A 15161-nucleotide genomic window follows, 5' to 3' on the forward strand; every position below is an offset into this window, starting at 1 on the left:
GAAACACAGTCATTTTTCTTAGGTAAGTCTTTGTGTGATGCCAGCAGTTTTGGTTAGATTGTTTAGTGGGTTTTTTGTTTTTGTTTTTTTAAGATTTAAAAGTGAGTGTTGAAGCACAAGACATGAAAACCAGGGAATGCACATGTTATCTGTACTGGTGAAGGGGGAAAGGTTTCAAAGTAGTGAGTTCTCTAACACTTTTTTCTTTTTAAATTTTAGGTCTGAAAGCTAATAATGTTAACTACACAGTTCATTCAGTTAGAAGAGCTCTAGAAAACACTGCAGTGAAGGCTGACAATATAGAAGTGTTTGCCCAAGGACATGGTATTATTCAGGTATTGTTGTTTGTATGGAAACTGTTGTAAGTCATTGAGAAAATATTTTAGCTTTGTTAGATAGTATTTCCTGTTATAAGGATGATTGAGTATATCTAATTCTAGATTTTATCATCATAGTGGTCTCTGAACTGTAATTAAAGAGGATATTAAAACAATTTTTTTAGTTAAGACAAAATTTGTTGCAGTAAGATAGAGAAATATAATACATGTAGAACATATAGAAGGTAGAAATTCAAAGCAAACAGGTAAAGGGCAAAAACTGGTAAATTATACTGGCATATGGGAGAGTTCCTCACTTTGGTCAGTTGGGAATAATAATGAGAATGAAGAAAGTAGGGTAGGTGAGTCCAGTAGTTAGACTGTAATTTGTCTATGAAGGTATCCTTGTTCTCCTAATTTTAGAGAGCTGAATATATATAGAAATTAACTTTTTGCTTGTACTTTACCACAAGTGAAATCAAATTGGTAACTTGCAACAAAATATTTTCTTGACCTAACCATTTATATCTTACTCTTTGTGTTCTTATAATTAGGTTGATAAAGCCTATGACTACCTCGTTCAGAATACATCATTTGCTAATAAATTAGGTTTCACTGTTACCGTTGGAAATAACCGTGGTATCTACCTCAGAGATCCTGTTCAGGTGATGGCACCTTCAGATCATGGTGTTGGCATTGAACCTGTATTTCCAGAAAAAACTGGTAAGTACTAAATGTATGGTAAGCTAAAGTGCTCACATTTATTATTTAAGTGAATAGTATCATAATAGAGAAATGCTGTTTGGGCTAATGTTCTAAAGAGAAAACATACATTGACAATATTGTCATTATTACTCTTATTTTATTATTATTACTAGAGGCCCGGTGCACAAAAATTTGTGCACTCGGGGGGAGGGGGGAGGGGGGGTCCCTCAGCCCGGCCTGTGCCCTCTAGCAGTCTGGGACCCCTCGGGAGATAATGCCCTGCTGGCTTAGGCCTGCTCCCGGGTGGCAGAGGGCAGGCCCAATCCCTAGGTGCAGCCCCTGGTCGGGCTGATTGGGGAGTTGGGGCGCCGCCCCCTGTCACACTCAAGGCAGGGTCGATGGGGAGGTTGTGGAGCAACCCCCTGTCACGCACAGAGCAGGGCCCATCAGGGGGGTTGGGGCTCTGTACCCTGTCACGCACAGAGCAGGGCCCATCAGGGGTTTGGGGTGCTGCCCTCTATCACCCACAGAGCAGGGCGGATCAGGGGGTTGGGGCACCCCCACTCTCACACTCAGGGCAGGGCTGATGGGGAGGTTATGGCTCTACCCCGTCACACACAGAGCAGGGCCCGTGGGGGGGGGAGCTCCCCCCTATCAGGCACAGAGCAGGGTGGATAGGGAGGTTGGGGCCCCGCCCCCTGTCACACACAGAGCCGCAGGGCGATCAGGGGGTTTGGGTGCCCCCTGTCATGCTGATTCCAGTGCCGGGAGGCCTCACGGCTCCGCTGATCCCGGTGCCGGGAGGCATATTACCCTTTTACTATATAGGGTAGAGGCCTGGTGCACGGGTGGGTGCTGGCTGGTTTGCCCTGAAGGGTGTCCTGGATCAGGGTGGGGGTCCCCACTGGGGTGCCTGGCCAGTCTGGGTGAGGGGCTGAGGGCTGTTTTCAGGCTGGGGGTGACTGAACTCCCAAACGCTCCTTTTTTCCTTTTTTTTTTTTTTTTTTTTATTCTGGGCCAGCTTTAGCTTGAGGCTTGGCTCCAGCTCTTAGGCCTCCGGCTGAAAGTAGGTTTCTGGCCTTTGCTTACAATGTTGCGAATCTGCTGGCTGAAGTTGGGCGTATTTGTTACAGAGTTTCTTAAACTGCCAGCTCAGAGGCAGCGGCAGGCGGGGAACGTTGGTTTCCTCCGTCACTGAGGCAAGCAAGCCTCATGTTAGTTTCAAGCTGCCTGGCTGCCGGCAGCCATCTTGGCTGACAGTTAATTTGCATATCTCGCTGATTAGCCAATGAAAAGGGTATCGGTCGTACGCCAATTACCATGTTTCTCTTTTATTAGATAGGATTATTATTATTATTATTATTATTATTATTTTGTTAAATCCTCACCCGAGGATATGTTTTCATTGATTTTGAGAGAGAGAGAAAGAGAAACATCAGGGTGAGAGAGAAACATCAAACAGTTGCCTCCTGTACATGCCAGATTAGCAATCAAACCTGTAACCTAACAATGTGCCCTGATCAGGGATCAAACCCGCAACCTTTTGGTGTATGGGACGACTGACGCTCCAACCAGTTGAGCCACACAGACAGGGGCAGTGTATTATTTTAAATATTATAGATTTTAGAGAAAAAATGATGGCACTTAGGGATTCCAATACTATGGCAATTCAGTTAGCATTCTGACTACCCAGGAAAATACGCAAAATGGGTCTTCAGTGACCTATGTTTTTATTAAATTGTGGATAAATGATCAAATACCTTTTCTTTTCCACTTTTACTACTTGGGTATAAGGCAGAGTAGGAAGTAGAAGCAGCCAAGAGTGCCTCTGCTCAATGAGGTAAACAAAAGAGTCCTCACTGTCTATTTGACAGTCTTCATGTTGATCAAATATCATTTCCACATGCAGTAATGAAAAATATCCACCCAAACTCCTTATATTAATTTAAGGCTGTAGCAGTGTTGAGTGAAAGTGTGAATGCATTATAAGTGAACTAAAGCTTGAGGAAGATTCTGTGATTTTTACTTAAGCTGTGTTTTGCCTAGTGCCTTTTACAAATTTGCTAAATTTTTTTGAGAAGATTGAACTTTTTTAAATGAAAGAGAAAGTACTAATCTTTAATTTTTGTTTTTCTTTAATCCAGAAAACTCTGAAAAAATATCCCTTCAGCTTCATTTAGCTTTAACTTCAAACTCATCTTGGGTTCAGTGTCCCAGCCATTTGGAACTCATGAATCAATGTAGACATATAAACATACGTGTGGATCCCCGGGGCTTAAGAGAAGGATTACATTATACAGAGGTATTGGTGTAACTTCATTTATTTTAAACTTTCTTTACTTTTAAAATGTTTAAAAGTACTTTATATGGCAGTCCTTTTCCCCATTAGTGTGAATTAGACAAGGGTTGTCCTGCATGTATTTATTTAGGCTTTTTGCCATTAATCATGTGACCTGACAGCAGAAAATTAATCAACTTGTGCTTAAGACCTTTAAATTTTCATATTAGATTAATTTATTCTATGAATAGATTACACTTTTTCCTTTTTTCTTTGTTTAATTTAATTTATGGATATCGAAACGGTAACATGCTGTTTTTTAGGTATGTGGCTATGATATAGCATCCCCTAATGCAGGTCCTCTGTTCAGAGTTCCAGTCACTGCAGTTATAGCATCAAAGTAAGTAACACGTTACCCGTACAGTAACAACTGACCCTTGAACAACACAGGTTTTAACTGTGTGCGTTCACTTACTTGTGAATTTTTTCAATAAATGCCTGTACTTACACTGTTTTTGATTCGTAGTTTGGAGTCCACAGGTGTGGAAGGCTGACTCTGCTCTAATCTACACCATTTTATACAGCGGCTTAAGCATCTGCAGATTTTGGTACCCATGGGTTGTCCTGGAACCAATCCCCTGTGGCTACTGAGGGACAACTAAGTTTTGGGGGAATCAAAAATTATACATGGATTTTTGGCTGCTTACAGGGTCAACGCCCTTAATCCCCATGTTGTTCAAGGGTCAACAAATTTTTTTTAATGGTTACTTATGACAACAATGTGAACTTCTAAAGAGTTAATAGGCAAGAACTAGATAACCAGGCTTTAGTTCTGCTCCTTGCTCAAAGTTCAAGTGGCACATAGTCAACCATGTTATTCCTTGTTCACTGTGAGAATAAGTGATGACATCTGTTCTGTGTCCCTGCATTGAAACTGCCTTCCACCAGGATCCCAATTCAGAGGACCTCTTATCTTCATCTTGCCCAGTCCCTCTGCAATATTAGTATATGACTTCATCCTCTTCTGGCCCCACTCCATTTTAATCCCCTTGTCTCTGGGATTACTGTTTTCTCCTGGTTCTTCCACTTTTCCAGTCACCTGCTGTTTCCAGAATCTTCGCTTTTCATCTTGTCTTCCACCTGAAGCCAAGGAATTCAAGGCTGATCATATTGCTTCCCATTTAAATGTATCAGTGGCATGTTCAAGGACCAAGTTGTGCTCCTTAAAATAGCAAACAAGGATCCTTTATAAACCAGTGTTTCCTGTCATTTTTACATTCACCATATTCCATGAGGTCACAGATGCTGACACTCCGGGCTTCCTCAGGTCTGGTTGATTTCTGTGCTTCGGTTTCCTGTCTCAACCACCAAGCGAGTTCCTGGTCATCTCCAGGGGAAGGGAGGCCCTTCTTGCTGCTTCCTAATGCTTTTTACATGCCTGTAACACAGACTTCAGCGAATATATTGTCATTTTTTATTTAATTTACCCACTTACCCATTTGACTGTGAGCCCACTGAAAAAAACACAGGAACTGTATCTTACATGTTCAATATGGAGCCCATTTTACAGTATTTATATAAAACAAATTATTGAGTAGAATAAGGACAGGATTGAGATTATGTGAGTATTGGAAACAGTAGAGAGTTCTAAGTTAACAGTTTTTATATAGTATTAGTTACCTGGTAAATATTAAATGTGTAATAGTCTCAGCATATAGGAAACATAGCATGGAATTGAGGAGGTAAAAAGTGACGTACACATGAAAAATTCCAGGACAGCTAAGTTCTCAACCTAATGTTTTCTGGAAGTCCAGCAGGAGCCTCAATAAAGTAATGTATAAGATTCAGGCATCAGCTGAGACATTATCTCCTTCAGGAAGCTTTCCCAGGTCCCTTTGCATGGACCAAATCTCTTCTAACACTTCCTGTCTACCAAGAACGTTTTGCATTAAATGTCTCAGGTGGTTTTTCTGTCCCCTCTAGATTGTTTGTGGCAAAGGACTCCTAATAACAGTGCCTTATATATAGTAGGCTCTCATTAAATTTTTGTCACACTGACTAGAATTTGTCCTTAGTGTGTACTTTAGGTTTTCATAGTGGGTAATATACATTAGACTTTTATGCTTCATTGACTTCTTACAAAAATGTTGTGAAAGTAGATTTTTTCTTTACTGTGTCATTATGCTTTGCAAACATTTTGAAACTACAAAGGGGGGTTTATTTAATAGTAGTCTTAGAGCTACAATCAGTACCAATGACATGAAAAATTACCTTTGGTTGTAATATTTAGAGCTCTCTATCGCCCAAATTCTGATAATTGGAAAAATTCTGTGAATGAAGCACAATTTCTTTTGTGTAAAAAGTGAACTTGCTTAGTGTGTGTGTGTGTGTATCTTTTTCTTTTTTAAATATATTTTATTGATTTTTTACAGAGAGGAAGGGAGAGAGCAGAGAGTTAGAAACATCGATGAGAGAGAAACATCGATCAGCTGCCTCCTGCACACCTCCCACTGGGGATGTGCCCGCAACCCTGGTACATGCCCTTGACCGGAATCGAACCTGGGACCCTTCAGTCCACAGGCCGATGTTCTATCCACTGAGCCAAACCGGTTTTGGCTGTGTATGTGTATCTTATAGATTTTAAAGCAGACAGGTAAAAAGTAGAAAAATCATTTATACTGGACTAGCCAGAGTTTATCTCTGCTAATATGTTGCAAAAATGAGATTGTATTATGCACACTGTTTTGTAACCAGCCTTTAAGTATTAATTTCTAATGAATTATTAAAATCTAGAGTACTAGTGGGCTTATAACTAATATAAAGCCTTTTTTTATGAGAGTATCACATTTAATCAATAATTTATATTAATTTTCAGAGTAAATGAATCCTCACACTATGATCTAGCCTTTACAGATGTACATTTTAAACCTGGTCAAATTCGAAGGCATTTTATTGAGGTTCCTGAGGGTGCAACATGGGCTGGTAAGTAAAACTAAAGTCTATCTTGAGCACTTATCTTTTTGTACATTCTCTCTCTTTTATGATTATGACTATATAAAGTTCATGTATTTGTAATGCATATTTTCCTCATAACAATATACACTGAGTGGTCAGATTATTATGACCACCTGACGTTTGTAGGCAAATTAGCTATAATCTCCTGCTGAAGTTACTAAGAGGGCCAGATCATTATAAACGTCTGAATAGCACAGCATACCTAAGTATCAGTATCGTTGCTGATCAAGTTCATCCTATCATGTTGATGGCGTATCCCAATGGAGATGGCTTCTTCCAACAAGACAATGCACCATGCCACGGTGCTGGTATTGTGCAGGAGTGGTTTCAAGAACATGAGGGAGACTTTACCTTGCTTAGGTGGCCCCCACAATCACCAGATCTCAATCCAATTGAGCATTTGTGGGATGAAGTTAAAAGAGCCCTCAGGCAGCTGTTTCCACAACCATCAAATCTCACAGAACTGGACAGTGCTATTCATCAGGCATGGTGTCAGATTCCTCGCATTACCTTTCAACATCTCATGGAGTCAATGCCAAGAAGAATCACCATAGTATTGAAGGCAAAAGGCGGCCCAATGAAGTACTGATGGGGTGGTCATAATAATCTGGCCACTCAGTGTATATCTGGCACTCTAGATTTACTAGTAGATTTTAAACTTTTTAAAGATCTGTTAATATTTATCATTGGCTCATACATCAGATCATCTAGGCCATCTTAATGTTTTAATATTCAAGATTTTAACTTAGTTTAGCATAATGCCTTACCTGTTAGTGATTGGAGTTAGAGTTGCATTGTTGAACGACTCTGGCTGCTATGCATGTACACAGAGCCCCTTGCAAATATATAACGTTAGGCTCTGATGAAATGTACACTAATCATTTTAAAGAATAAAAATCTACAGTTAATACTGATTCTGAAATCTTTTTGATGGTAGATGTTAGTAATTATAATGCCCTAATTGTGACTTGTTTAGGCTGGTGTTGAAAATAATTAGTTGTGTTTTTTTTTTTTTTAAATAAAAAGTTATCAGATGATTCAGAATGGAAAGAGATCAGAGCATTTAACAGTCTCAGATTAGAAATGTACTACAGAGGGTGGAGGAAATGGGGAGATGTTGGCTGAAGCGTACAAACTTTCAGCTATGAATAAATTCAAGAGATTTAATGGTGACTGTAGTTAATACTGAATTGTATACTTGAAATTCGCTAAGAGAGTAGATTTTAAATGTTCTTACTATCGAGAAAATTGGTAACTGTATTGTGTGTTAACTAACCTTATTGTGGTAAACATTTCATAGTGTTTAAGTACATCAAATCCTCAGGTTGCATGCCTTAAACTTAATGTTATTTGTCAATTTGATCTCAGGCAGGGATGGGGCTAGGGCTAGGGCAGTGGTCGGCAAACTGCGGCTTGTGAGCCACAGGCGGCTGTTTGGCCCCTTGAGTGTGGCTCTTCCACAAAATACCACGTGCGGGTGCGCACGAACAGTACGATTGAAACTTCGTGGCCCATGCTCAGAAGTCGGTATTTTGTGGAAGAGCCACACTCAAGGGGCCAAAGAGCCACCACATGTGGCTCGCGAGCCACAATTTGCTGGCCACTGGGCTAGGGGGTGTCAAAAAGAAAAAAAAGTACTACAGATAATTCCTATTTCAAATAAAACTTACTGTTAATAACATCAGGTTTTGTATTATTAGCAATTGATTAGGTTCACAGAGCTCTGTGCCAACTTGACCTTGTGAGCCAGAGAATTAAGCCCTGCTTAGTTTCCTGTATTGGAGTGGATATTCAGTAGATATGCTGCTGATCCTGCTTCACAGAGATTTGGGCTTACCTCCACCTCTGCCTCGGAATAAAGCTGAGCATATGTAGTTCTGACATTATCCCTTCTAGAAGCAAATAGAATACAAATAAGCCAAGAGGGAGAGACTAGGAAAAATATTAATGAAGTTGAATAGATACTAATGGAATTTAAGCATGATGACAAAATAGAGGTTTCTAAAATTAAAATCCTCTATCAGGAATTACTTGGCTTTCTACTAAAAGAAGAGGAAAGGTTGAGCTTACCAGAGGGGAGAGGGATTTTAAAAGGTGCCTGATTAGGATAATTGTGTGTCCACCTATGGAAAGCTTGCTGTTTCCTGGTATTTGCAGCATAGTGGTTGTTTATTTTAATCCTGACTTATTTTCCAGAGCTGAATCTTCTGCCCTTTCAGCTTTATTAATACTCTATTGAGTCTTTGTTTTTAAGAAAATATGCAAATTTCATGTGAATATATAATTTGATTATTGATATATTATTTCCTAATAAGTGGGCATTCTTAAAATCATTTTATGTCCATTTTGAATCTTACCAGTATAAAATTTTGCTTCTTTTTTATTTTAGAAGTTACAGTGTGTTCTTGTTCTTCTGAGGTGTTGGCCAAGTTTGTTCTTCATGCAGTACAACTTGTGAAGCAAAGAGCATATCGAAGCCATGAATTCTATAAGTTTTGTTCCCTTCCAGAAAAAGGAACACTGACTGAAGCTTTTCCTGTCTTAGTAAGTTTTAATTAATAGTTCGAAATCCTGAAACAATTTCTCTTCCCTTTCAGTGTGGATAAGTATTTGAATTTGAATTTGATTTTATACTTTATATTCAGAGTTTTTTTGGGCTCTTTATTTTGTTAATGCCAAATAAATGAAGTAGGAAAATAAGTAATCTTAATTTGGATACTTTAGATCGAGTCTGAGGTAAATATTAATTAATCTCTTTTTAACTCTTAAATAATTTAGTCAAAGAAAGTGCTGGTCTGACAGATACTCTTGCCTTGCATTGGGACCTTGACTGATAGTGTGTCTTTATCCCACTGTAGATTATTTCCTTATTTAAGACGGTTCTATGCATCACTTAAGTTATTTTATAACTATCCATGAGATTAATTTGCTTTCTAGGTGAAACTGCTACTGCTTCTTACAGAAACTACTTCAGATTATGGCAGGTCTTCATTCTTACCCATAGTGTTAGAAATAATGACTAGACCAGTGATGGCGAACCTATGACACGCGTGTCAGAGGTGACACGCGAACTCATTTTTTTGGTTGATTTTTCTTTGTTAAATGGCATTTAAATATATAAAATAAATATCAAAAATATAAGTCTTTGTTTTACTATGGTTGCAAATATCAAAATATTTCTATATGTGACACGGCACCAGAGTTAAGTTAGGGTTTTTCAAAATGCTGACACGCTGAGCTCAAAAGGTTCGCCATCACTGGACTAGACCTTCCTCCATTGAAGGTGAATGTACTGACGTTGTCTTGAACCTGCTCCGTAGTTGGTCATATGATCTTGCCTATATCTTACTTTTCTGATTACTTTCACTTGTGTTCATGTATGTAGCAGTGTCATGATTCATCTTTAAACTTTTTAATGTACTGATTTCTTAGAAAACATAATTTAAAACTGAGCACTGGGAAGTTTTTTTCATTATTTTAATAGGGAGGGAAATGTAAGTAATCATAATTTCATTTTGTTTTGGTTGCCAGGCAGCTTGGAGCCTGAAATTCATCTGTGGCTATTGAATATGCCTTATAAAGCTGTAATACCCTTTCTCCTATCATTGTTTTTCCTTTGGTCCTAGGTTTTTATTCCAGTTTGTTTTCACCATTATTTTATTGTAGATGTTTTCAGAAGCTGCCTCAGATCTTTTATGACAAGCAGTGTAGGATTATGAGTAAATAACTGTATGTATTTAAATGCCTGCACTATATCCCTGCAACTGTAATTTCCATAACTCCAAGCACAGTTAAAAGTTATTGTGTTCTCTTGCTTTACAAGTAGGAAAAGTTTGAAGGCATAGAATTGCTTTGAAACATCTACCATTTATATTCTATAATTTGAAATAAAATGAGAACATTGAGCATATGTAGTTCTGACATTATCTGAGATTATTTATACATTTGTAATTATTTTTCTTTGCAGAGTGGGAAAGCAATTGAATTCTGCATTGCCCGTTGGTGGGCTAGTCTTAGTGATGTCAATATTGATTACACCATTTCTTTCCATGGGATAGTGTGTACCGCTCCTCAGTTAAACATTGTGAGTTCCACATTTTCATTATTTTTAAAGTCAGCTGTTTGTGTTATTGAAAAATAATCTCACTGGTTGAATTTATACTTCATTGGGGACATTACCAGTAGTTCTTAAAATAAACACAGGTAATTTAAAAGTAGTCCTGTTTATGGGTGCTTACCAACTTTGCATTAGACATTTATTTTAGGTCTTAATATTGTTATAAAATAGAGTTTATTTTCAGTGAAGTTTGAGAAACTAATTTGATAAATATCCTTCATAGCATGCATCAGAAGGAATCAACCGTTTTGATGTTCAGTCCTCCTTGAAATATGAAGATCTGGCTCCCTGCATAACTTTGAAGAGCTGGGTCCAAACACTACGGTATCATTAAATGTTTTAGGGCTAAGGATGTTGAATATTAATGTGGTGGGGGGCAGGAGGATCTTACACTCTTTGAAGAGATAGTAATTTTCTTAAATCCATCTGAATGTTGGAAATGAAAATTCAGTTTATGACACTCTAGCCTCAATCCTGGCAGGTGTCTGAGGCAACCCCAGCAGTAGCTTCTAGCATTGTATAGCATGTATGTAAAATTTTCAGTGCACCCAGCAGGACCTATCCTGTGAGGAGTGAGCGCCACCTGCAGTCAAAACCTGTTCTTCAACACTGTTAGTGATTGCCACTCTAGCATCTAACATTGGGATCTGATTATACTAAGGACTATTAGTTGTCATTTGAAAATGTTTTTATTGTGAAAAGATTATCTTTATAATGTTGCAAAACTTATAATATGTATTGCTATGGTTCAGTCAATAAAGAATTAGGTAAGTTATTGATTAAAATACTATAAAGTATACTGAAAAGGGTAGTATTTAGGAATGTGTATTTGTATCTTGTGATATATTATTGATTTTGTTAATTATAGTTTTGTCTCATTAAATGAATTCTTGAATCAAATAATTATTCATTGTCTAATTACAGCCCACTGAGTGCAAAAACAAAACCTTTAGGATCAAGAGATGTTTTGCCAAATAATCGTCAACTTTATGAAATGATCCTTACCTATAACTTTCATCAAGTAAGTATCTTTATAATAAAGTAGACTTTTACAGTGCACTTTTGTGTTTTGTTAATGAATCAGAATTTAAAACGGGAGGATGATAAATTTAGTCCATGTAAATATGAAATAGAATCAAGTAATTAACAGTGCTTAATTTGGAATTATTCTTAGGGAAATTATGATTTGTAATAATCTAAGTACCATTCAAGTCTGAAGTCACAAATTCTAGTTTGTGGTGACCTGGTCTTTGAGCCTTAGTTTTTGTAATCACTGAATCTATTCAGTGGTACCTGGACAGTATTACCTGTCCAGTGGTTAGGTGTCTCATCAATTCCAGATGCCTTCAGAGTATGGTAGTAGGTGGCCTGTTTGCTTTCTGTGAAGCAGGCTTTGGAGCAGTGAGACATTAGAATAATTCCTAGGTTGAATGAGTGGTAAGGGTATTTGAGGCCTGTATAACTTGGATAAAAGAGTTTATGTAGGATTCATAGATTTCAGTAAAACTCTTATTGAAACATAATATTTGAATTGGGAGATTGATTTCAGTGAATATAAAGTTTCAGTTTTATAAAGAAAATATATGTTAATTTATTCATACAAATGGCTAGGTTTGTATTTTTAAAAGAGAAGTACCTATTATTAGTGCCAAAATACCGGATGTTCTACATTTAAAAAATTGGCTATCACGAGAAAAAATTTTAATACTTTTGTTGTAAAAGTCTCATCAGTAACAGTATTACAGATCTTCATTAGAAATCATGTGAACCATGTCAAGTAATAATTCTTTATTTTTATAGCCCAAAAGTGGGGAAGTAACTCCAAGCTGCCCACTACTTTGTGAATTATTATATGAATCAGAATTTGACAGCCAATTGTGGATCATCTTTGACCAGAATAAAAGACAGATGGGTTCAGGCGATGCCTATCCACATCAGGTATGAAATTTGCAGTGATTTTAAAATTAACAAATTCCTGATTTCTCGTTATGGTAATATTTGTGTTGTGTATTTTTGAAGCTCAGTTGTCTGTTGTAGAACAGAATGGGACTATCTTTCAGCTGTGTAGTTTAGCTGATTAAGTTTGGGGGTAGATGAAGGCAAGGATGACATAGGCACTACTGGCCAGCATAGTTTTTTGTTTTGTTTTGTTTTTTCTGCTTCCTACCCACTGCTTCCACCCATCTGAAGGTTGAAGGCAAATCTTCTGATATACTAGTAAGTGAGCACCTGGAAATGATCTTAGATTTTAGCTGGATAAAGAGCACTATAGCAGTGTCCTAGAACTTCCAAATTTATCTTTTCATTGGACAGCTGTGTATTGAGCACTTTCTGTATGCCAAGCACTCTGCTTGCACTATTGTATTGAAGAAAAAAACCTTTTAATCATAAATTAAAGAAATTTTATCCCTGATTGAAATATTTCTACAAGGAAATAAGGTAAATCCTATACCATTTATAATTTTATACTAAATAATGACAGTAACTTATGCAGGTGGGTTTTTTTGTTAGTCATTCAAGGAATGATTTCCTTTTGTTCTCAAAGCAAGCCCCAGTCACATCTCTCCCAGTACAGACTGGATTGTTGCAGAGCCATTACTTTGGTTGCTTTTAAAGTCTCATCAGAATACAGGTTAACTAGGTGGAGCATAGTAAATTTTATTCCTTAATCTCTGATTGCTGCGTCTATCAACAATAAAGGGATGGGGCATTTTGGTTATAATAGAAAGATTACCAGTCATGTGTATACACGTGTGTGTATGTGTCTTAGGTATTATATGGCACCTCAGTTTTGCTAATTTTGCGTGTTGTTTTATAAATTCTTGAGTAACCATGAACTAGAAAATAATAGCTTTTCTCAGCCTGGAATAGACTGATGTAGCTGAGACTATGGGAGTAACCTGTAGTTGGAAGAATGAGGGCTTGGGAGTCAGACCTGCCTTCAGCTCCCTTGTCCTTTACTCTATATGTGACCTTGGACAGTTCACTCATGTCCCTGGTCCTGCTTGCTCACGTGCAAGATTGAGATTTTTTGCGTATGTAAAGGTGTGTGTAGTAACTTGTGCTGTACCTCATCTGCTGTTAAGCACTCTAAGTTATAACTGTTCCTGTTTATCCTCTTTCTATAATTTCTGTTTACTTGACTAAACTTTACTTTTTCTAAATGTTGTTTTTCTTTTTTTAGTATTCGATGAAACTGGAGAAAGGAGATTATACAATTCGTCTACAGATTCGTCATGAGCAGATCAGTGATTTGGAACGTCTTAAAGATCTTCCATTTATTGTTTCTCATAGGTTGTCTAATACCTTGAGCTTAGATATTCATGAAAATCATAGCCTTGCACTTCTAGGAAAGAAGAAATCGAGTAATTTGACACTACCACCCAAATATAACCAGCCATTCTTTGTTACTTCCTTACCTGATGACAAGTAAGTGAGGTCGTTGCTTATACTTAATGCCCACCTTGCACACTATAGTCTATTAATGGTAGTTCATTACCTTAGTAAAATAGTATGTTGTGATTTAGCATTTTATACTAAGGTTATTTGTCCCTTTGATTTTTGAAATCTTAGCTAGGAAATTATTTCAGAATGTAATGATTTTGTCCCCTTTTCCCCCACTCCTAATTATCTTTGTGAAATGTTCTCTTTTTCTCTCTCTCTTTTGAATCTTCTTGTTAGAATACCTAAAGGGGCAGGACCTGGATGCTACCTTGCAGGATCCTTAACATTGTCAAAGACTGAACTTGGAAAGAAAGCGGTAAGTTCTAGTTTTGTTTTGTTTTTTACACTGAAATTACCTATTCTAAAATTTCCCTTTCTTTAAAGATAGGGATTAATTCCACATTTAAGAATGGGTAAAAGAGAAGATCTCCCTGGCCAGAATATGTATAGTTTCCATGCCCCCCCCCCTCCCCCTCCAAGTTACTAGTAGAGATCAATTAATATTCTGTTGTATTTTAAAATATTTAGTATTCTTGTTCCCAAGTATAAGTTACTCTGGCCCTGATTCTGTCCTACCTTGCATGGCTAATATACTTGAATTTTCCATTAAGTCAAACTTACATCTGATTTAAACTTTGCTTAAATGAACGGTGGCTTCTAAAAACTAGTCAGACCAATTATTGCTAATTAACGATATTTTTCACACTGTACAGACCTTTCTCTTGTTCAAATTTTATATGATTATGTAGATAATTATAAGGTGTTTGTTTTGGCATTGCCTTTTATTTTAGAGTTTCAAAATTATGGGATTTTTTTGTTAAAAACGTTTTTCTGGTTGTTACAGAAATATTATAGTTCAATAAGTAACTCTTAGCTTTTCTATCTTTTCATTACAAATTTATTATGAGAAAAGTTTACATAGCTCTGTCACCTTTTGTGATATCATTTTAGCTCAGTGGTAGTAAAAGTTGTCATTCTTAAAGTTTTGTATTTCTCTTCAGCGTTAATTAGTTCTTACAAGCTAAGCCTACTATCTAATGCTGGAATCTAGAAATGCTGTTATCAAATGAATAGATTTCATACATATTAACAAGCACACTTATTTCTTGTCACTATTGAGCCAAAGATCATTTATTTGCTATCATAGAGGCACAACTTGGGAATTTTGTGCTTAGAAAAAGTTGTTTTCCCTGACATTTCTTGAGTCTCATTTCAGTTTATACTGTGTATTTATATATTCTTTAGTATGATTTGAAGTGAATGAGTTGTTAATTGTACTGGAATT

The 15161-nt window shown here is 37.2% G+C and overlaps 1 protein-coding gene across 4 annotated transcripts in view; it reads left to right on the forward strand.

Moving 5' to 3' along the window:
• TPP2 (tripeptidyl peptidase 2) overlaps positions 1-15161 on the forward strand; it is an 85496-nt gene that overhangs the window by 50417 nt on the left and 19918 nt on the right. For all 4 annotated transcript variants that reach the window (XM_059685066.1, XM_059685067.1, XM_059685064.1 and 1 more), the window contains exons 12-23: positions 220-335; positions 872-1040; positions 3167-3324; positions 3624-3700; positions 6176-6282; positions 8705-8859; positions 10283-10399; positions 10656-10756; positions 11357-11453; positions 12233-12370; positions 13617-13861; positions 14114-14192. In XM_059685066.1, coding sequence (XP_059541049.1) covers positions 220-335; positions 872-1040; positions 3167-3324; positions 3624-3700; positions 6176-6282; positions 8705-8859; positions 10283-10399; positions 10656-10756; positions 11357-11453; positions 12233-12370; positions 13617-13861; positions 14114-14192 — 1559 coding nt within the window. The remainder of the gene's footprint in view (positions 1-219; positions 336-871; positions 1041-3166; positions 3325-3623; positions 3701-6175; positions 6283-8704; positions 8860-10282; positions 10400-10655; positions 10757-11356; positions 11454-12232; positions 12371-13616; positions 13862-14113; positions 14193-15161) is intronic.

The sequence above is a fragment of the Myotis daubentonii genome, chromosome 2, assembly GCF_963259705.1.
Source record: "Myotis daubentonii chromosome 2, mMyoDau2.1, whole genome shotgun sequence".
Taxonomy (NCBI): domain Eukaryota; kingdom Metazoa; phylum Chordata; class Mammalia; order Chiroptera; family Vespertilionidae; genus Myotis; species Myotis daubentonii.